At 37.2% G+C, this 24,148-nt stretch overlaps 1 protein-coding gene across 3 annotated transcripts in view; it reads right to left on the reverse strand.

Annotated features, from left to right (window-relative positions):
- GLRA2 (glycine receptor alpha 2) overlaps positions 1–24,148 on the reverse strand; it is a 157,690-nt gene that overhangs the window by 105,645 nt on the left and 27,897 nt on the right. Inside the window, exons 3-4 of one of the 3 annotated variants that reach the window (XM_081125439.1) lie at positions 12,530–12,597; positions 4,443–4,666 (exon numbers count right to left, since the gene is read on the reverse strand). In XM_081125439.1, coding sequence (XP_080981565.1) covers positions 4,443–4,666; positions 12,530–12,597 — 292 coding nt within the window. Of the gene's footprint in view, positions 1–4,442; positions 4,667–12,529; positions 12,598–12,691; positions 12,760–24,148 lie in introns of all 3 variants that reach the window. The other 2 variants (XM_081125440.1, XM_081125441.1) reach the window with 2 other exon arrangements.

The raw sequence follows: 24,148 nt of genomic DNA on the forward strand, positions 1-24,148 counted from the left end.
CAAAATTTGAAGATACTTTATATTCTCATCCTAAATGTTACCTTCTTCCTCCAATAGTCATTTTAAAAATGAGTCCCAAAAAGGCTGGTTCCAAAATGACATGTCTTTGTTTGTGTCTTTGGAGTTGAGTTGAAGTAAATAAAAAATTAATGTGGTGGAGGACATGATAGCACTGAAATAGAAGTAAAGACTGTGCTTCTTGTCCTAACTTTCCTATTTATAGGCTCCATTACTTTAGCTCTCCTAATTTCTGAAAGAAGTCACTTCCTCATTCATAAAACAAGGGTGTTAGATTAGGTATTCTACAAGGTAATATCAAATTTTAAAATCTTAAGATGTTTCTATCTTTTTCTCTCCCTCTCCCTTCCTCTCTCTGAAATCAATAAATATACATATTTTTTTAAAAAGAATCTTATGCTTCTATAAAAGTCAGGAGTCCGGCAGAAAATTCTTAGAAGTGAGAAATAAAGGAAAAAACAAATATTACCAGACGTTGTGGACACGTGAGACAAGCTGCTGCTTTCCAAAAATGCTCACCTTCTCCTTTTCTCTTTCATATTGCACACCATATGCCACGATGCCCTGACTTCTACTGCAATTTATTATATTCAATTCAACAAATACTGTTTGAGCAATAATATGTACAAGACACAAGTCTCACTATTCCACTATGGATTCAGGCCTTTTTTAATAATATAAATTTAGAATTTGTCTCTGAGGAGGGTGTACAAAGCAAGATATGTGTCCTGGTTTATACTCTGATCAGGGATGATGAATACTTAATAGGATGGGTCAACAAAAACTTACAAAAAACATGGAGTGAGATCAAACGTGAATATGTGTTATATTCATGAAATGCATATTAAAGGAAAAATCAGAAGAGATAGAAATCACAGAAATAGATTTGATACTTTTTCATCAATTAAGACTGTCCTGCATCACTGGATTAGAAACTTTGTAACAGCTAAGATCTTCGATTCCTTTTTAAAAGATTTGTTTGAATTTTACTAAGGTACCCCAAGTTTGAATCTGGAGGACAATTATGGAGTTCTGGTCTACTGTTCCCTCTTTTGTTTAAACTCATGCCTTTTGGGAAAAAGATGTATAAAATCTTGTGAAGTGTGTTCTTGTTTTGAAGTCAATGGATTGCACAGATCTCTTTGTGTTTTGTTTGGCCATCAAATCCTTGGGCTCTGGTTTCCATGCACAGTTAATTCTACCTCTGCTCCTACAAAGCTAAGAAAGCAAGAAATTATTCCCAGATGAAATGCTGTCATCCATTTGCTTTAGGTTTTAGGAATATGCAAATATAAAACATCACTAAAGAATATTTTTTAATGTGGACCATTGTTCAAGAAATTATTTAAATGTGTAGGATGGAGGCACTTCATGAGTTTACATGAGTTGATCTTTGGTACTTCTGTTGTATCCTTTCCTTGTATCTTTGTTAACTCTCTTTGTCCTATCTGATTTCTCCTCTCAGGTATCCAACATGCTCATTCTCACTGTCCTTCATGTACATCAAACCTACTACCAGAAAGAAATTTTCATATCAGCTCTTTACAGCTTAGTATGAATTTAGGCCAGTGAATATCCTCTCATAGGGGTATATGCATTGTAAACCTGACGGGAGAGGGAAAGTTTCCTAATGGAATGTCAGCAGGGACTTTCTAGTACCTTTAAGACACCAGAAACTATAGCCCACTTAACCGTACACTTGGGTTGGACCTGGGCATATGCACCTTGGCATATATTAGCACTAATTACTCTATGCCCTCTAGTTAAACTGAGTGCAGTGACTCAAGTAAATAGGAGTGTGGGTGCCAGCACCCACATTCTAACAATATTTGAGTAACACAATTCATTTGCAAAGTTAGAGGCACCTTTCTTTTCCTTGTTTTCTATTTATTCCTATTATTTAATTTATCTCATTTGCCTGCCTTGTTAGACTGGAGCCCTTCCAGGGCAAGTAGCACATCTTACTCAACTCTGGATCTCTAGGCCCAGCGCAGTGTCTGGCTTATCAAAAACCTTTCCAGGCACATAATTAGATTCCTGCAGTTCAAATCGGCCAAGAGCTGTGTTTCCCTAAAATGACATGTCCAGTTCTCCTACCCCAAGGATCTTTCCCTCTAATCTCACAAATACCAACAGTGAAGGAAAAGCTAAACTAGCCTGCCACAGGACAAACTCTACTCTATCCAAAACAATCGTTAGGGCCTCTCAGGGCCTGTAATATGCTACAGTTGGAACCAGAGATAGAAGAATTGCCTCAAGATCTAGGTCTGAGGAACATTACATGCTTTGTGGTTCTAGAATAGAAAGGATTTCATGGAACAAAAGAAAAACTTCCCCGGTTGTATTTCAGCGGTGCAAGATGCCAGGTATTTACTAGAGCAAATGCCGCCCAGAGCCCAGAGGGCTGGCGGAGCAGCTGATGCCCTGTGCTGCTTTTTATAACTCTTCTTCCTTGTACCACGCTCTGCATGTGTCCCATTTCATCAGGTCACACCAACTTAGGCTGTGCCCAATACTGCATTTTACACCAAATGCATCACATGTGAAACACTCTGTTTCCTTAAACATTTTATAAGAATAAAAGTAAAGTTCCTTAAAAATAAAATAAGGGAATTTCCTGGCTCTTTGTGTAAGCAGTGACTTTGCTACTTTTTACAAATGAGTAGTCTCTTTTGTTCCACAAGACATCGGGGCTGTCAGCTATCAGTAAGCTGTGAAATTACCAGGATAAGAATGGAATGTACAATATAGACCTAAATTGAATATAGAGTTGTGAAATGAGGTTTTAATGGTGGTGAATCTGTAAACTTGTGAAAATTATTTGCAAAGACACTAGCTGTCTACTTTTGGGGGATAATAATATTATAGAAAAAGGAAGAATTTTATAAAGGATCTTTAAAATGTCAATATTTATTCAAAGTATTAGATATCTCTAATATACAATACATTGTCTAGGGCCTTTGGCAGGGTTTTCAGAAGATGCAAAATCCAAATATCTTGGCTATAAAGAATTTACTAATTAGAAAGAATGTTAACTTTAAAATACAGACAGCCATCACTTTATTTATTGATCACATCTTCTCTGTCATTTATTGTGGCAAGTATTTTTTAAAAATATGTTTTATAATGATTTTAGAGAGAGAGGAAGGGAGAGGGAGACAGAGAGAGAGAAACATTGATGTGGGAGTGAAACATTGATCAGTTATCTCCCATATACACCTTGACTGGGGATTGAACCCACAACCTGGGCATGTGCCCTGACTGGTAATTGAACTGCCGACCTCTCAGAGTACAGGAGAGTGCTCAACCAACTGAGCCACACTGACCAGGGCAGTGGCAAGCATGTGTATGTATTCTGTATCAGGGGTCAGCAAACTATGGCCAAGGGGTCAGATCTAGTCCTCCACCTGTTTTTGTACATAAAGTTTTATTGAAATGCAGCCACACCCAGTTGAGTGTTGTCTATGGCTGCTTTTGCACTACAATGGCACAGTTTAGTTGTGACAGAGTTGAGACAGTCGGGCCTGCAAAACTAAAATACTTACTATCTGGCCCTTTACAAAGAATATTTGCCCTATATCATCCAGTCTCACAAGAATACCCAGAAATAAATATAATGTTTCCTATTTTATTGTTAAGGTACCTGAGGGTTATAGGTTATGTTAATAAGTGGCAAAGCTTGGATTTGATTTTAGATTTGTTGTATCAAAAATCCATGTTCTTATGCTATATCCATGTACAGAAATAGCCAAACTGTGAGGTAGGAAGAAATAAGAGCTTTACAGATTCACAGGGAAACTGTTACTATAATTCAGAAAAGAGAGATTTTTTTGAGCCTGGAGTGATAAAGATTCTGGAGATTATGTTCAAATATAAAAGCTAAAATGGATCTTAGGAATTGTCTATCCCAAGCTCAAGTTCAACAAAAGTTGAGAGATTAAGTTTACATGTTTAGTTAGAAGCAGAGCTGGGGTTAGAACCAGTTTTCCACTCACCCAGCCTTAAGTATGCTATCAGTGACCATGATGAGCAGTTGAATTCCTGCGTGTGTATGGGGAGGGGAGTAGGGTTAGGGTTAGGGTTATGGAATGACAGAATTATTTGAAATGAGTCTTTGTACATTTTGTTCAATTGTAATTGAACTAAAGGGCCTCTACTTCCTTTATTGAATCAGTCAATAATACATTTGTGCAAGTATTTACCCAATACCATCATCCATCCACCTACCAAATATATTTTTGTTGTAGAGAATCACATTTCTGAGACCATGAGAACCTCTGGCACTCTCACCAAGTTTAAGATTTAAATGATAAACAAGAACCTCAAAAGTCCAATATTCACATACATCTCCCCATGCAGAATTAGGCAGCTCTAGGCCAGGAGAAAAATGGAGACGTGAACAGGTGCAGCCCAAAGCAGCTTACCTAATACTGTAAAGCACTTTGCCATTTTTTGAAATCCGAAGCAATTTGTTGTCAGTGGTGACATCGTGGAAGTTGGCACCCTTCTCATTGGCAAAGAACAAATCTGGTTTCCAAATGGAGTCCAGCATCGACGGGTCCAAGTCCAGGGAATCATCAGGGTACTCGCTGTATGCCAGCCTCGAGTCATTCCACTGTTGTCTCAGAAAGATGTTCACTCGGTAATCCTACGGAAACAGCACGGAAAGGAGCCGCTTATCACCCGCTCTGGCGCATGGGGCCATCTGCGTTTCCCCTCACTCTTCCCCCTGATGTGGTGCGCTGTTGGTGTCTGAGGAAAGCAGGCTGCGTATATCTTGGTCAAAAATAAACCACTCAGCTCTGTGAGGAGTGGGAACAGAGGGGGCAAAGTAAGAAAACTCAACCAAACCAGATAGACTTGGCTGAATTTCTTTATGTTTAAATTGTTCATTCCAGGAGGAAATAATACCAACTCCAGCTGATTTTGCTATAGAAAAAGTTAACAATGAGTATAGAAGTCAGTGTGTGATGGCAGATTGTCAGGTAAGACATTCATTTTCCAAATCAGAAATGACATGATCTCTTTCCTCATTCTGCTCAGATGCTCTGGGCAGAAACAAACCCACTCCATACTTTTGGTAGTGAAAATCTTATTATAAAACTCTTAGATACAGGGCAACATTTTTTTAATTCATCAACATAAATATTTTTAAGATGCTTCATGTTGACAAGATAATTCCCTCACAGCAACTTACTTTTGAAAGTCTTAAATAATTTATATCTATGAATGGGTTGTATCTATAGTAGTCAACTTGATGCGTCATTAGAACAGAGATCTTTTCATGTTATTCTCATCTGAGCACCTTCTGACTAAGGTGTTCCTCCCCGGGGGAGCCTCCTGTACACCCTGTTATTCCCACGTGGTCTGGGAATTTCCTTCTGTGACAGCGGATCAGCTCGGGGCAGTGACTGCTCTCCTGGGGATTTCTACTCAAAGGTTTAGGGCCATGGAAACTTGTCCTTTGCTTGATAGAGTGGACCCTGATAGAGGTCTCCACAGTATTCCCTAGTCAAGTGGGCTATGGTTTAGAGCTGATAGTTGCCCATTTCTGCCACTTGTGGCCATTTAGGGCGATATATACTCATTCTTTCTTTCTTTCCTGTACCTTTTTTACTCTCATTTGCTCTATTTCCATATCTTGGGCACCTGGACTTTGGGTCATTGGTTACGTCCCTCTGATGGTAACCAACTTGTCCTAATTTGCCTGAGAACTTCCCAGTTTTAGCCCCCAAAGTCCCACATTCAGAGAACCCACTCAATCCCAGGCAAAATTAGGATGATTAGTTACTCTACCAGGTATAATGGAGACCACCTCAGGTTGGTCAGTTTGGTTAATTACCCTTAGGGCCAAAAGAAAAAAAAATGACTAAGTGATAAAGATCAGAGTGTACAGAAAAGAGTTTCAATCCAGTTCCTTCTACCTATTACTAAACTATCCAAATTCCCGTGACTTCTTTTCAAATATGGCTATCCTGATGATCAGGTCGATAGAGTCTTTGGAAGGTGGCAGTTTTTAGAGTGAGTGCCCAATGTAGTCAGCCTAAAGAATGCTAATAATGAAATAGTAACTAACTTCTGAAAATCAGTCATCAAAACCCTGCTCATTTGGAAAGGCTGAAATATTAAAAGAAATAACCTAAACTTCTCAATTGTACAAACTAAGGACTTTCTCACTTGGGAAAGTGTATCAGCTGACTTTTATTTGAAATTATACCAGGCTTGCGCAGCAAATTCTCAGACCTAAGAGAATGGTCTTCTGGGCCCAGCCATACTTCCATCCCATCCCCTGTGCTCACTGTGTATGCACCGCCCCCTCCCCTCAATGACTGAACCAAAGGAATGGCAGAACCTCAATGTGTTCCTCATCCTGTATTTTGGAATTGTCTAAAGGGACCAGATGGTCATAACTGGGAAGAGATGGCGAGGTCTGTGTTTCATTGGGAACAGGAGTTACTGAAAGCTTCAAAGTTTTGTGTGAGTAAAGAGTGGAAGGTGTGATTTGTGGAAAATAAAAAAAAGGGGGTGTTGAAAATGTAATAATTCAATGTAGGTACCCTCAGATACATCAGCTATGAGATTTTTTTAAGGTTTCCTGAAGGGGAAAAAATGAAACTTCTCCAGTGTTTAACATCCACCCCTTTTATTTGCTTTAGAGTGAAAACCAGTTATCCGTAACAATTTCTTTCTTTGTTTTTTTTTTGTTTTTGTTTTTGTTTCTGTTTTTTTTGCATGGGGTCTGAGCTTGTTTCAATAGGAATCAGGAGGGAAGAAGATCTCATCCCTTAACCAATTCTGGAGGTAGAGAAACCCTAACTATGGGATGTTAATGACAGCTGGGGATAACAGAAGTGAATGGGTTAAATATTTTAGGCCATCGAGAGGCCAACAAGGGACCCCAGGAAGTAATCATAGGATGGGAGAGGACATAAGAAGCCAGATAGAGAGTATGGGGCACAAAATCACCAAGAGAAGTTGTTGCAATCCTCCCTTGAACCTGAGAACGATTTAAAGATGCTTATTGAGAGGCTCTAGAGAATATTACATTAGTGACATACAATATGAGAACATTGACCTTTAAAAAAATCTCAATATAAATTTTCACAGCTAATGTACCTTTTAAAAAGTCTTTCCCACGAGTATTCTCCAGTGTTTCCTGGTTTTTATTTTGAATTTTATATAGGGGGAAGATAATAAAATAGATTCTCCCAATATTAGAACTTTAAAAGATCACTGAATCTATTATGTCACAGTAGAAACATTAAATACCTAACAGTTAATTTAAAATAAATTGATCTTCCTATTTGTAAACAAGGATAATTGGAAACTAAGAAGAGAAAATATATTTTATGCCACAATTACAGGAATTATGTGAAATAAGGCCTTTATTAGATCTTTTGTAAGTATTTGTTCCTTATGTTATATAGGTATTAAAATTTTCCATAACTTTGTTTATGATGACATACACTATTCTAAAATAAATAGCAACCCTTAAACCTACTGAATAGAAAAAGACACCTAAGGATCTAGAGAAGTAGATAGCCAAAGAAAAGATTTTCTGGGGCTGTGCCTCTGTAATTTTTTCAGTTCTCTATCATTATCAATGTAGGGTAGACATTTGACGTGTGTGGTTTATCTGTGCATCATCTCTGTTTATTTACAGATAGGTTTATTCTCTCATGATATTCCAAACCACAGGAGATACTTATATTGTTCTGTAGTCTCTCTTTGTGTTAAAATTTGTCTTCTACCCAGCCAGCATGGCTCAGTGGTTGAGCATTGACCTGGGATCCAGGCGATCAGGGTTCGATTCCTGGTCAGGGCACATCCCCAGGTTGGGGGCTCCATCCCCAGTCAGGGGCCTGCAGGAGGCAGCCGATCCATGACTCATCATTGATGTTTCTATCTCTCTCTCTCTCTCCCTCCCTCTCTCTCTCTCTTTCTCTCTCTCTTCCTCTCTCTGAAATCAATAAAGACATATTAAAAAAAATTTTGTCTTACTATAATTATCTGGATATTGGATTAGGTAATGAAAACATTCAAATTAAAATAATATATATGTATATACGTGTGTGTATATAAATACATACACAAATATTTTGTTTTTTTCAAAAGCTATGTGTAAGTCACATAATATTTATTATATATATATTTTAATATATCTTTATTGATTTCAGAGAGAGGAAAGAAGAGGGAGAGAGAGAGAGAGAAACATCAATGATGAGAGAGTCATTGATCAGCTGCAGCCCGCAACCCGGGCATGTGCCCTGACCAAGAATCGAACCCTGATCGCCTGGATCCTAGGTGGACGCTCAACCGCTGAGCCACGCCCGGCCGGGCAATATTTATTATATTATTAACACAGGTAATATAAGTACCTATATTCCATACTGTTATTTCATATAAAATTGAGAATTTCTAAAGTTTCACTTTTTCTGGTAACTTCTAATCCGATACCCATGCCACAAAGATTGTTTCCTTAAATTGAATTATTTTGGTAATATTATATTTAGTCTGGCATTTGTATGTAGATATTGCCATTCTGCCTTATACAAACTCTTATTAAACCTTACCATTACTCTTATTATTTTTATGCATATACATTTTTAAATCATTTATGTTATAACATTATCAAAGACAAGGGTAGACTTTGTTGGTTCCCCACAGTGCCTATGTGGCACTTTGGTTTTAACCTCTGGCTGCACAGCAGTACAGTTTTCATCACCTTGAGTCTGTGCTGGCTTTGATATAGCAAGTTAGCCTTGAATTTAAAATTATGAGGCAGCACTTACGTTATGATGAATTCAGGCTTTAACATCATGTTGTTAATTTAGAGACTAAGGCCACCTTGTATCTCAGTTTAACAAAATGCCGGGCTCATGGTAGGTTCTTAGTTCTTCCTTAAAAACTCAGAAATAAGAAATGTAGTTACCTGCTGTTTCTGATAAGTTAGCATCTCCTTATGAATCGCTTATGCAGCTATAGAATGAAAGGGAGCCCACAGTGTCATCCTAGCAGTTACAACACAGCGTGCGTCCCTATAAGGAGCTGTCTACCTCTTACCCAGTTCCTCAGGACCATGATTTCAGATCAGAGATAAAACAGCTCTTTACCCTGCAGCCGTAATCAGCAGGGCATGTGGAATTTATCCTCTGGGGCAGAGTTTGGGGAGCCAGGATCATACTGTGAAGATGCTCGCTGGGTGGACACATTTTGCACACTTTCAGCTCTTGCTCCTTCCCTTCCCCAAATCTGTTTAGGGGGGAGGGGAGGATCTGATGCTGTGGCAGGGGTAGTGTGCCAGCCCCACAGGTCCAAGCCACACTGCCTAGCCACAGCCTTGCGGGCCGTCATTAGGAAGCTTGGAGGAGACTGTCCTTTTCCATTTGCTCGTGGCCTAGCCCTGGAGGGAGTTGCATGCAGATGGCATGCGGATACTCTTGACCTTTTCTACATTATTAATATTTCCAAACTATGCCTTTAAATCAGTAAAGAGGGGTTTGCAAATACACTCCCCGTCCTATAAATTCACTTGCCATCAGCTGCTAAAGAAAAGGGGGAAAGAAAGAAAAGGAAATGGTAAACTCACATTCTACAAACAATGTATAATCTGTCTCTCTATGCATCCCTCACTAGTCATTTGAAACCACACAAAAAATTGTTCCACTGAATACTCTTAACACAGGGTCCATTAGCAATGACCGTCAACAGACTCCTGTGCCTCTTACTGAACAAAATTGTGTATTTTGGTATAATGTATGGCATCATAATGATCCCATGAAAATATTCCTTAGAATAACACAAATATGTTGCCCTGTGAGCACACATACCCAACAATAACATATCAAAGGAGTTAAAGGCCATATTGGGTCTATAAGCAAGCCTATACTTTGTGGGCAGGTAGTGCCAACAATTATTTGGCATTTCATCAACCAGATTATGGGATTTCATCCAACATAAGAGGGCAGACTGGATAGCACCAAAAGAAAGTCAGGTCGAGTTCTTAAAAATAATCATTGCCTCTTATTTAGAAACAAACAAACACCTAAACTAAATCCGACAATGGTGCTATCAGGGCTGTGGGGTGAGAGTGGCACATGAGGAGAGAGGAAAATCTTGTTTAGAAACTCAAAATTCTGAGATATTCTTGTAAAACTGTATTCCAGGAAATTTAGAGAAAGCAAAACTATTATCCCCCAAATAGCACTAATCGGTGTCCTCAATGATCACATCCATTACTGTGCTTGAAAGTTAAGGGTCTGATGTTCTCCCTCCAACTGAAGACAGTTCAGGGGAGAATCTGATTCTGCTTAACATTTTAAACCAGTTTTTTAGAGTCAAATTTTATGCAAGTGTGGGTAAATTCATGGGTGGTAGAATCTCAGGGTTTTGAGCAAGGAAGTTGAGGCTGTGATGACACTCTGTAGGTGCATCGGGTAGGTTCCCAGACAGGCCTTTGGGATGTGGGAAGATGAGACCCTTCAGGGTGTAGCGATTCACACATTCTTATGAGTATCTGAATATTTAAATACTGATGCTTTAGATGGGGGGGGGGCAACCTATGACCTATGGGCCAAATTTAGCCACAGCCGTTTTTTGTAAGTAAAAATTTTTTTGGAGTACAGCCACACCTATTTCTTACTATTGTTTATGACTACTTTCATGCCAAAAGGGCAGAATTGGGTTGTTATAGAGACTGTCTGGCCCTCAAAGTCTTAAATATCTATGGAATGGCCTTTTATAGAAAAAATTTTACTGGTCCCTACCCTACATGGCATGAGGATTTATTCTTGATTTCAGCATGATAGAATTTTTAAAACTATTTTTTAGCTTCACACAAAAGCCATATTGAAGAAAATAAAGGAACTTTTTAAAAACCAAGTGAAGTTTGTCATTACATCAGAAGCTAAGAAATAAATAGAAGTATAATACATGTCACTCTTCTGACCATGCGATTCAATATATCTCGTACAGCAGAATAGACAGGCCATTGATATTACACTTGAGCAACGATTTCCAAATTTTCTCATAGGAAACATGACAAAGAACGCCTTAATAAGTGACCAGGAAGCGCCGAAGCAGCCCCCTGATTAAACACCTTCAGTAGCTGTTAGAGACACAGGAAAACAAGGATATCCGTAGCTTCCATTTTCATCTCCTTAAATATTAAGATTTTTCTTGCATTAATGAGCATCAAAAAGGTGCACATTTACATTTCTGATTGAGGGTAAAATGCAATGAGGAGATTTAATCAAAGCAACTTAGGAGACTAATTAATGTAATTAGCATTAGGTCGTGCAAATATTGTCATTGAATGCCATCGTGTAAAGCTGGTGACAGTGATTTGGGCTGCTGGAAGACTTATCAGGATAAAACCAAGGGGGGGGGGGAGACAAAAACTGAATGCCAAGCTCAGAGTTTCATTATTCTTTCCATGTTCTGCTTTTCTTATGAGTCATTCAATAACCCTATCAAAACTATCTTATTTGGGTAAAATTATTTTTGTACTACGTCCTGTCAAAGCCGTCTTATTTCTGGACAGATAGTGGGGTTGACTAACCTAATTTTGACAGTGGAAAGGAGTGGTAAAAGATAAATTATCTCTTTCTAGTATCAAGGATACCAAAAAGTACAGAAATTTGGTTATCTGGCTTCTTGAGTGTTTCTAGTATATCAGCTATCATAATACTTGGTCGAGCTCAACTATATTTTATTTTGATCTCATCCAGTAATATGGCTGTATACTTTACGTAGTCATGGAAATTAAAACCAGCCAATTCACTTAGGACATAAAAGAAATTGTATGGGGACCAAGAAAGTATTTCACTCAAAAGGCAGTCTCCACACTGCACTGTAAGTATACTGACTGAATAGGCTGTGACAAGGCAACACCATGACCATAGCATCTGTAAGGAATCCGGCACATTTTATAGTATCTAAAATATTTTTCATGTACGTGAAACATGTTTGCATGTTTATGTGTGTGTTTTTTAAAAAGCCATTCATGTAATGCAATTGCTATGGACTCAGGACTTATTGCCAACAAAATTGTGTGTGTGTGTGTGTTTATTGTTAAGTCAGCCCCTTGGCATATGTCTTACATGTTGCATATACAAGGTTTGACTATGTTAAAACTTACACTCTATGAAAAAGAATGGCTATAAAAATATTCCCCAAACTTTGAAACTTATATTTCTGAAATGCCAGAGATGCAAATATTTAAATATCCTTAACTATACACCGTGCTTTTTACTGATTATTTTACCTAAATATAACTCAACATCAAGTGTTTCCAAAATTTCTTTGGCATGATGGGTAAGATTATTGAATCTTAAGTAATGAACACATGTGTAATGACTTTCTAAAGTGGAAGAGTATAAATAATTACTTTCTAGAGGTGAAAGAACTTGGAAATTGGCATTCAGTAAATGTTCCACAAATATACAACGGTGCCCTCCGATCCCATATCCCCTTCCTTCACACCATGGCTTCAATGTTCAGTCCCACTCACCATTGTAGTTTCTGCTACTGACCCAAAGCTGTTGATAAATATGTTGCAGGTAACATTTACAGGAGGCCCTGCAAGTTGAACAATAAATAGAAAATTTGACAGGTTTTGTTCATGGCATAATCTAGTCAAGTTTTCTCTTGCCAGTGGCATTGAAGCACTTACCATGGTGGTTTCTGTGACTGATCCAAAACTGTTGATAAAAATATTGCAAGTAACGTTTACTGGAGGACCTGCAGAACGCAATAAGAATATTGCAATACACATTGAAGCAAAAATACAGCTCCATCAACATCTGTGCAAATGACTAGAGATGGAAACAAAATTAAAATGATGGTGAGATTGCAAAAAAATGTTTTACCCAGAGGTTTATAGTGATAACATTCCCACTAGGATTTCAAATAATGACAGTTAAGCAATGATAAGTTACCCTGAAGAATTTTGGACTTGAAAAATATAAGCTGAAGACTCTTAAACTGAATTCATTTTCAATAATTGCTATCAAAATAGCCTTTTGGGTAGGTGGATTTCTTTGACCTTAGGCTCAACAATACTGTAGGTGTCAATAGTTGGCACCCCATGTGATGAAATAAGCCAGAGTCATGATTTTAAATGGAGCTGCAGTTTGAACGGTGCATGAGTCAGGAGTCACCTCCTTTCGCATGACACCCTTTAAATCAGTAGGTCTAGTTTGATTCTCTTGATGCCTCTGAATTTACCCAATTTTTCTATAATCCTTTGACAACCTCACAATGAAAAATGATGTACAGAAATATAAAAACAAAGAAAATTAGCTCATTTTAAGAAAAAAAATCACACAGAGAGATGTCAATTAATTTCCAGATTGTTGCCTCAGTAAATACAATGTAAAGCAAGAGTTAATGGTAGACGTACTTTGAACAAACAGCCTGTCTTTTCTCCAGAGACCCAGGGACTAGCTACTCTCTTTGCCCTCGCCCTTTGACTTCCATCCAGGCCCCAGCCTGGCCAGACTCTGCTCAGGGATCAGAGCAGATCGCGTGCGTTCAGAGGGGTATGGCCACGGACTCTTTGCTTTTGACAATAGGTAAATCACTCCCTGATGGTTTTCAGTTTCATGTTTTGCTGAGGAATATGTTTATTGCCCTCGTATAGTTTCCCCCTGGTGCTTTCTGAGATAAGAGCATATTGCTGTGAACTTTCTTTGCTTTTCCCGGTGGAAATTTGTCTGTCTTCACTCAAAACAGGCTCAGCAGCCTGATGCAAGAGACACCCAGCTGGCTCTCTACCCAGTTAGCTGGTAGGATCCGAATGAGGAGGAGTCTGGCGTGAGGCCTCCCTCAGTGGCTAGTAGGAAAACCCAGCTGGGTGGCACTTGAGCACCATGTCCTTAAACTCTACAAATCTGCGTTGGCTTCTCAAAATGAGGAAAGGAAACTTGGGCTAAATAGCTAATTTAAATCCCCAGGCAAGGACCTTGAGTAAAAGAAGGAGTAAGGAGTTTCGGTTAAAGAGATGTGTTAAGCTGTTTTTCTTTTTAGTATAACTAACTTTTCTGATAAAAAGTGTTTCTTTAAAAAATAAGTTTGTAGACATGGAATCATAGGCACCACCATATTACCAAAACATTTCTCAGCCTCCAAGTCTTGTAGTTCATCCCCTCCCCTTATTTCAGCATCTGCCAAGATGACTTCTCCATGGTCACTCCCTACTCTGCTTGATTTTGGTTTTAATTTTTGATAACTCAAAACAAAACAAAATAAAAATGAGTCTCTTTTTTGACCATAAAATTCTCTTCTATAACCACTATTTTTTTCTGCTAATAAGAAATAAATTACACAAGGTGGAGGCAAGTCATGAGAAATTGTGTATGTTTGCTCTTTTGTTATTTTTACAATGAAATATTTTCTTTTAGACAATCTAATTCGGGATGGAAAACTTTCATGAATTTTTATATGCAAGATATATAGAAAACAAATGATGGGGGAACGAAACAAGAAAAGAGAAATGTCATCTAACAGGAGGATTGTCTTGTACTGCACAGTGTCTGTTTGTCTGGCCTCTCCAACTGACTTGGAAGAATTTAGAGGTCTGGGTCATAGCATCATACATTTTGTTTTTATCTTCCTAGTAAATGGCAGTGTGAGTATACTGCTGGAACTAAAAATATTTTTAAAGCTACTATGTATTGACACACTGTACTAAGCATATTAAAAATTATCTAGTTTAATCCTTACAAAAGAGGAATTGTTTTACTGTTCCAGTAAATGTTTTCAAATGAGGAAACTGGGGGTTAGAGAGGTTAAGTAACTTGCTTAAAGTCATGCCCCAGTAGTTAGAAAAGCAGAGACTTGGTGTGTCATCATTCTGATCCCCCAAACCTAAACTCTGAACCTCTTTGCTCACTACATTCATTACACAGTATCTTCTCTCCCTTCTGCTACACCAACCATGGTATTTTCCATTGGTTTGTACATTTCTTTGATAACTTTATTCTTTTTTTAATCTTCATAATGCATTTATTTGAGATGGCAATTAGAAACCAGAATAATAACACCAATCAATTCTTTACATCTGGCCTCTTCAATCTTGGGCATGGTCTCAAGGTTCATTTGCATTTAGATATAAAACCAAGAGACAAAATACGTATTTTGTGAGGGATTAGAACATGCATATAATAAGAGCTGACACATATTAAAACCTTGTTGTGTGCCATTTAGTGCCTTATTTCATTCTTCAGTAGTTAGGTGCTACCATGTCCCCCATTCTATAGATAAGGAAAAGAAGGCACAAAGGTGGTTAACTGCTTTTTTCAAGGTCATAGAATTTATAAGAGGCAGAAACTGGCTACCCTTAAAGACCCTTTTTTTAACTACAGGAGTAAAATGTCTGAGGCCAATAGAATTATAATGATAGAAGCTACAAATCTTTCACCTCTTTGGTTTAATTTATTCTTTGGTATTTTATTCTTGTGGATGCCATTGTAAATGGAATTGTTTTCTGAATCTCCTTTTCAGATTGTTCATTGTAATTGTGTAAAAACACAACTCATTTTTGTGTATTGATCTGAAATGCTGCAATTTTTCTAAATTCATTTATTATCCCTACTAGTTTTCTTTGGAATTATTTGGGGTTTTAAATATATAGGACCATGTCATCAGCAAATGTAGTTTTATTTCTTCCTTTCAAATTCGCATGCTTTTTATTCCTTTTTCTTGTCTAATTGCTCTGTATAAAAGTTGCAATACATTTAGAACTGAAGGTGAGATAAAGAGCTTCTCAGACAAGGAAAAGCTAAAGGAGTTCATCACCACCAGACCAGCACTACAGGAAATGTTGAAGGGTCTTCTTTAAGAAGAAGCTAATGAGGAAAAGAATCTGATGAACTAAATAGATCCAGAGACACTGACGCAGGCAACAGACAGTCATATCTCAGAGGGAAGAGGGAAGGGGGCGGAGGGTGGGAAGAGATTAACCAAAGAAGTTATATGCATATATGCATAACCCATGGATGCAGACAATGACGGGGTGAAGGCCTGGGGAGGGGGTGGGAGCGAGGTGGAGGGGGTCATTTGGGGGGGAAAATGGGACACCTGTAGTGCTTTCAACAATAAAGATAAATTATTTTTTAAAAAGTTGCAGTACAGTGTCGAATAGCAGTAGTGAAAGCAGGCATCCTTATCTTGTTTCTGATCTTGGGAAGAAATCTTTTAGTCTTTTACCATTGAGTATGCTTTCTGTTGATAGCATATAGTTGGGTCACGCTGTTAGCTTAGAATTTTTCGTAAATGTTCTTTATCATGTCGAAGAAGTCTTCTCCTATTCCTAGTTTTCTGAGTAGTTTTTCTATTGTGAAAGGGTATTGGACATTGTCAACTGCTTTTTCTGAATCAATTGAGATTATCATATGTTTTCTTTTCTTCATTCTATTATTGTGGGGTATTACTTTGATTTTACTATATTGAACCACCTTGGTATTGCTGGGATAAATCCCAGTTGGCCGTGGTGTATAATTCTTCTACTATGCTGTTGGATTTCTTTTGCTAACATTTTGTTGAGGATTTTTGCATCTATATTTATAAAGGATATTGGTCTGTGATTTTCTTTACTTGTAATGTCTTTATCTGGCTTTAATATCAGAGTAATGCTGGCCTCATAGAATGAGTTAGGAAGTATTCTTCCCTCTTTTATTTCTTGGAAAAGTTTGAAAAGGATTTGTGGTAATTCTCATTTAAATGTTTGGAAGAATTCACCAGTGAAGCCATCTGGTCCTGAATTTTTCCTTTTTGCAAGGTTTTTGATTACTCATTCAATCTCTTTACTTGCTTCAGGTCTGTTAAAATGTTCCATTTCAGTTTTAGTCAGTTTAGGTAATTTGTGTGTTTCTGGATATTTGTTCCTTTTATCTAGGTTATCTAATTTGTTTATCATCTTCTTTTGCAATCCTTTTTATTTCTGTAAGATCAGTAGTAATGTGTTCACTTTCATTCTGATTTTAGTTATGAGTCTTCTCTTTTTTTCTCTGTCAGTCTAGCTAAAGGTTTGTAATTTTTGATCTTTTAAAAGAACCAACTTTTGGATTTGTTGATTCTCTAATTGCTTTTCTATTTTCTTTTTATTTTTCTTCACTCTAACCTTTATTATTTACTTTCTCTAAGAACTTTGGGTTTAGTTTTCTCTTCTTTTACTAGTGCCTCAAGTTGTAAAATTAGGTTATTGGTTTGAGGTCTGTCTTCTTTTTTAATGCAGGCATTTACATTTTAAATTCCCTCTGCATCCAATAAGTTTTGGTATGTTGTATTTTGATTTTTATTCATCTCTAATTTCCCTTGTAATTTCATCTTTGACCCACTGGTTATTTAAGAGTGTGTTAATTTCCAAATATTTGAATGTTCTGGGTTTCCTTTTATTGTTGATTTTTAGCTTCTTTCCACAATGGTTGGAAAAGATACTTTTAATGATTTTAATATTTTAAAATTTATTAAGATTTGTCTTATAGCCCAATATATGGTCTATCCTGGGAAATGTTCCATGTACTTGAGAAGAATGTGTATTCTGCTGTTTTGGGGCAGAACATTCTATATGTGTTTGTTAGATCTAGTTGGTTTATAGTGTTGTTCACATCCTGTCTTTCCTTACTGATCTCTATAGATGTTCCTATTCACTATTGAAAATGGTTTATTAAAGTTTTCAACTATTGTTGTAGAAGTGTTATTTTTCCCATCAACTCTGCCAATGTTTGCTTCATGTATTTTGGGTGTTTGTAGTTTGTTGTATATATTTTTAGAATTGTTATACCATCTTGGTGATTTGACCATTTTATCAATATATAATGTCATTCTTTGTCTCTTTTAAGAGATTTTTTTCCCTTTAAAATATTGTCCTTTATTGAAAAGTGGACACATACTGCCTGGTTTGCTTTTTCAGTTACTGTGGGTGATTGACCCTATGGGGAAATTGAAAACACAGGCTTTCTCACCATGTCCCAGCGAAGGCCCCGGTTATGTAAACATGATATAGCATAGTCATAACAGATGCTTTGTTGGTTGACTAATGTCTGACCCATCCTTAGCTGAGAGCCACTATTGTTCTGGGCCCTGTAAGACCGGCCCAGACTTTCTGAGGTGCGGGGTATGATTTGTCCCCCCTGCATGCCCAGCTGGCTGCCACTGGGAAGAGACGGGCTGTTTCTTGTGTACGGTCAGCCCCACCATCAGTTGAATGAAGATATAGCTCATCCTCCTTCGGCTCCACAGTTTTTCTTTGGACTGTCTGGATCCAGTGTGAACCTCCCTGGCCTTGATCATTTGCATTACAACCCATAATATATAGTCATCTGCCTTGACTTTTGGTGAGGACAGATAGGAAGACAGGCACAGATATAGCAAAGAATAGAGAAAGCAAAATCTATCAAAATAATTGTTCCACCACATCTCTCTGGAAGGTCTATGATTGTACTTGACTAGAGACAGCTAATGATCTTTTAAGAGATTTTGACTTTAAGTATATTTTGTCTGATATTAGTATAGCCACCTCAGCTCTCTTTTGGTTACTGTTTGCATAGAATATATTTTTCCATCCTTTCACTGTCACTCTACTTGTGTCTTTGGATCTAAATGAGTCTCTAGTAGATAGCATATAGTTAACTCACAGTTTGTTTTATCCATTCTTCTAATCTATGTCTTTTGATTAGGGAGCTTAGTCCATTTACATTTAAACTAATTGCTGATAAGGAATGACTTATTTCTGCCATTTGGTACTTGATCTCTATGTGTCTTACAGTTTCTTTTGTTTCTCATTTTTTCTATCATTCACCTCTTTTGTGTTTTTTTTTCACAGTGAACCATTTTTATTCTTTTTCATTTCCTTTTCAGTATACTTTTTTCTTTGTGGCTACCATGGGGATTACATTTAACACCCTAAATTGATAACAATCTACTTCAAATTGATACCAACTTAACTTAAATAACATATGGAAACTCCACTCATAAACAACTACAGTCTTCCCCCTTTATGTTGTTGTTACAAATTATATATTTTTTCATTGTGTGCTTAATAGCATAGATTAATAACTTTTAAAAACATTGTCTTTTATATCCTGTAGGAGATAGAAACTATAGTTACAAACCAAAAATACAATAATACTATTTTATATTTGCCAATGTATTTTCCTTTACCAGAGATCTTTATTTCTTCATTAGGCTTTGAGTTACTGTCTAGCATCCTTTTATCTCAACCTCAAGGACTCATTTTATAATTTCATGTAGGGCAGGTCTAGTTGTAATGAACTCTCTCAGATTTTATTCACATGGGAATGTCTTAATTTCACCTTCATTTGTGAAAGACAGTTTGCTGGATATAAACTCTCAGGTACAGTTTTCTGTTTTTTGTTTTTCATTTTCAGCACTTTAAACATATCCCACTGTCTTCTTTTCTCCAAGGTTTCTACTGAGAAATTGGCTAATGATCTTATTGGGGATCCCACACAAGTAACAAGTCTTTTTTCTCTTACTGTTTTAAAAATTATCCCATTTTCCTTGGCTTTCAACAGTTTCATTATAAAGTTTCTCAGTGTGAATCTCTTTGTATTTTCCTAATTGGACTTCATTGATGTTTTTGGATTTGAAGATTTATGAATTTCATCAAATTTGGGAAACCGTTATTTCTGTAAATATTGTATTCAAATATTCTTTGCACTTTTTTCTTTCTTCTCTTTCTGGGACTCCCAGAATGTGTATCATGATTCATTTGATGGTGTATCATTGATCCCTTAGGCTCTGTTTAGCTAAACTTATTCTGTTTCCTTTATACTCCTCAGATTCAAAAAATTCAATTGTCCCATCTTCATGTTCACCAATTCTTTCTTCTGCCTACTCAAATCTATCATTGAATTCTTCTAGTTAGTTTTCCATTTCTGTTATAATTTTCAGCTCCAGAATTTCTTTTTGTTCTTTTAGATAATTTCTGTCTCTTTATTGATATTCTCATGTTATTCATACATTACTTTCCTGATTTCCTTTCATTGTTTGTCCTCGCTTGCCTTTATATCTTTAAGTGTATTTAAGATAGTTGTTCTGCCTGGCCAGCATGGCTCAGCAGTTGAACATCAACCTATGATCCAGGAGACTGAAGTTCGATTCCCGGTCAGGGCACATGCCCGGGTTTTGGGCTCAGTCCCCAGTACGGGGTGTGGAGGAGGCAGCCGACCAATGACTCTCTTGTCATTGATGTTTCTCTCTCTCTCTCCCTCTCCCTTCCTCTCTCTGAAGTCAATAAAGATATATATATATATATTTTAAAAAGATAGTTGTTTCAACATTTTCTCTAGTAAGTCCAATGTCTAGGCTTCCTCAGGGATGATTTCTCTACATTTATTTTCTTCCTCAGAATGGGTCATACTTTCCTGTTTCTTTGTATGTTTGCAACTTTTGTTAATAATTGGGTATTTGAATATTATAATATGATAACTTTGGAAGTCAGATTCTCCCCATTCCCCAGAGTTTGCTGGATGTGTTTTGATTGTTAAAGGCTATAACAGGAGATCTCTTCAGTGACTTTCCCAAACTATTTTTTTCAAAGACTATATTTCTTCCTATGTGTGACTATTGTAGTCTATATTCCTCAGCTTGTGTTGAACTAGGGTTTGGACAGAGATTTTCTTGAACACCAAAGGCTAAAATATCAACCAACAAACCAACCAAACTGACAGACAGGCAGACAAAGCACACCTTTCCCAGTGTTTGTAGATTGTCTCTGTGCGGGAGCATTCCTTCAATACTTAGCCAGTCTTGAACTGAACTAGGGATCACCCTCAGGTGAAATCCTACGATCCGCTCAGATGTTTTCTAAGCATTCATCTTGCCTTGAGAATGAATGTGGCTTTCTAAATTCCCCTGCATACATGGCTGATTTTGAATTGCCTAATTTCCCTAAGAAACTCTCCTCAGTTTTTGCTTGCAGGATTTAGATGGTCTACTGTGTATTTCAGCTGTTATCTGTTGCCTCAGGCATGTGAAGGTTTTTAGTGTTTTTGCAGTGTTTTGATCCAGTACCTTCTGTTTTTCCATCCTGAGTTCCAAGTTAGGTGGAACAGAGGGGAGCACTGTTATGGGTTGAATTGTGTCCTCTAAATTCATATGTTGAATTCCTAACCCCTGGCAACTCAAAATGTAATCATATTTGGAGATAATGTCTTTAAAGAGGTAACTAGGATTAAATGAGGTCATGAGAGTAGGCTCTAATCTGATACAAATGACGTCCTTAGAAGAAGAAGAGGAAAGAGATACCACGGATATATGTGCACAGAGGAAATACCATTTGAGGACAGAGTAAAAGGTGGCAATGTGCAAGACAGGGAGAGAGTCATGAGGGGGACTGTATCTGACACCTGGATCTTGAGCTTCTAGTCTTCAGAATGTGAGAAAATAAATTTCTGTTATTTAAGCCAGCAAGTCTGTGGTATTTTCTTATGGCAGCCATAGCAAACTAATACAGTACCTTGCATCAGTCCTTCTGGTGGCACACAGATATGTCAGAATAGACAAACAAAATAATTTGTGAGTAATTGTTTTCTGCCCCCTTCAGGCCCAACGACCAGGGTTCCACACTGAGAATGTAGACTTGTCACTAATTCAAAACCAAAACCCCTGCTGGCAGAGGATGGGACAATGGCAAGTCAAAACACCACAGAACTTGCGTACCATTTTAAGGTTGGCTTTTTCTTGATTCAGTGGTCTCTCGGTGGCTATGAGCTTTTGACTGTTTTCCAGATTTCTAACCCAGTTAGTTCTGACAGCTCATACTTACTTTTGGTATTTCTGGGGGGAACGAGCTTAGAGCTGGCTACCCTGCTATTTTGTTGACATCAGCCACCTTGTCCCCACAACTTAAGTTCACTTATGTGAGTTATGGTGCTCCTGAAGGGGAGAACATAGAATGTGTTGTTTTCTAAACTTATTTGACTACAGGAGATTTTTTAAATAGACCATCCTTTTCAGGAAGCACATTACAAAGATGGTAAGCATTCTTCAAAAAAAAAAGATTTTGAAAATGCTGATCCACATTATTAATTCAATTAACAAATTCTTATTGGACAATAAATTTATTAAATGATAATAATAGAACTATGAATAAGACTGCAGATAATTATAGGGTCGTTATACAACCCTGTGGTCCTGCCAAGGAAAGAATGTTTAATTGGAGGCTGCAGGGTAGGAGCAAAGAATTGGTAAAGATCAGTTTAACCTTTCCAATTTATTTGTCTAAGACTAAATGTAGTTGTAGTCTAGAGATATAACTCTTGGATACAAATGAAAAACTCTGTTAGTAATCAGATTTGACACATATATTGATTCCTGGATGTGTTCTTTTAAAAATTCAGTGCTCTAAATGATGGGTCAGCAATATTTTTCGTAAAGGTGCCATATAGTAAATATTTTAGGCTTTGTGGGCCACAAAGTCTCTGTCACAACTACCCAATTATATCTGTGTAGTGAAAGTAGCCATAGACAGTATCTAAATGAATGAGTGTGTCCCATGGACAAGTTTGCTGAGCCCTGCTATTGACTCTTAGATTAGGAGGTAGGAGAACAACGAAATTTTTCTGGAATTCCACAATCTTTCCATACCTGGAAGCAAGGATTAGCCATGGACATAGAGAAACATAGGGACTATCTGTAAGACTATCTACAATGAGTTTGATATTGTGCTTTGTGGAACGAACAAAATACACGTTGGTAGAAAGGTTGGATGTTAAATGAAGTCCTTTGGGGCAGCTGCACTATAGTGGGCCCAGGTGAAACCATCAAGAGTGAATTTGACAGTTGTTATCACAAGAACTAGGAGGCAGTACATAAGTTAAATGGGACCAGGCCAGATAATATGGACAACAAATATTTAACATATTGGACTCAGTCATTATAATTCATATGTCTCAGACATTGCTCATAAAAGGAATCAATGGTAAGAGCATTCAGGTTCTTGCATATTTAAAACTTGGAACCAATTTTTATAACTTCTGCCATGGTAATGAAAAATTTATCTATTGTTCCTAGTGACTGTATTAAAATAAGCATATAAATACCAAAACTTTCTAAGTTAACAGTAAATATTATTTTTAAAAAGCTTCAGGATGGATTCAGTTTAAAAATAAGCATCAGAGACAAATATTGCATAACACTTATTTGTGTTATACAATATTCTAAAAAAGCTGAACTAGTAGAAACAGAGAGCAGAGTAGTGGGAGGTGAAGGAAATGGGGAGATGTTGGTCAAAGGGTAAGACTTTCAGTTATCTGATGAGTAAGTTATAGTAACAGTAGTTAACAATATTGTATTATATACTTGAAAGTTGTTAAGTGAGTAGATCTTAAATGTTCTCACTACAAAAAGAAATTGTAACTACGCGATGGATGGAGGTGTTAGCTGACACTACAGTGGTAATTATTTGTAATATTAATGTTATGGTGGTAATTATTTTGCAACATAAAAGTGTATTAATCGGCACATTGTACACCTTAAACTTACACAATGTTATATGTCAATTATATCTCAGTAAAGCGGTAAAACAATTCAAATGAGGGCTGCAGCAAAGATGAAAAAAAATGAGCATTAGGAAAAAATAGGGGATCTTGTATAATACCAAAACAGTTAGTCACTATTTGTTAGTTTTGCCTCAGTTAATGTTATTTTCCAGCATCATTTTAAGGCAAAAGATAAGAGCAGAGGACATTCTTTCAGTTCCAAGATGAAAATGTTATTTTTTTCCTCTCTTGTCACAAATAGTCAAGAATGGCATTTTCATTTTGTATTTTATTCCTCGTAAATAATTTAATGTGTCCTCAAGTAACACAATTGCTTTAGTATGGGGCCCTTGGATGAGAATAGAGTGTTAAATATATGTGCCTGATTTATATAGAAATTAAATCTCCTTTGGCATAAGGAGATTTTTGTCCAGCGGAAAGATTCTTGCCATTAACTCAAGAGATAAAGGGGGGAAATGAAGCACAAAGAGGAAGCAAGAAGATGTGTAGTGAGGGTCAGAGCCTTGCTGCGTGAACGTGGGGGGCACTGTTTCTTATGACGGCTTTCTGTGTCGCGTGGTGCTTTGATGCCCATGAAAGAGAGAGCCTTGGAGGCTGGGAGG

This window comes from Miniopterus schreibersii (genome assembly GCF_964146895.1).
Source record: "Miniopterus schreibersii genome assembly, chromosome: X".
Taxonomy (NCBI): domain Eukaryota; kingdom Metazoa; phylum Chordata; class Mammalia; order Chiroptera; family Miniopteridae; genus Miniopterus; species Miniopterus schreibersii.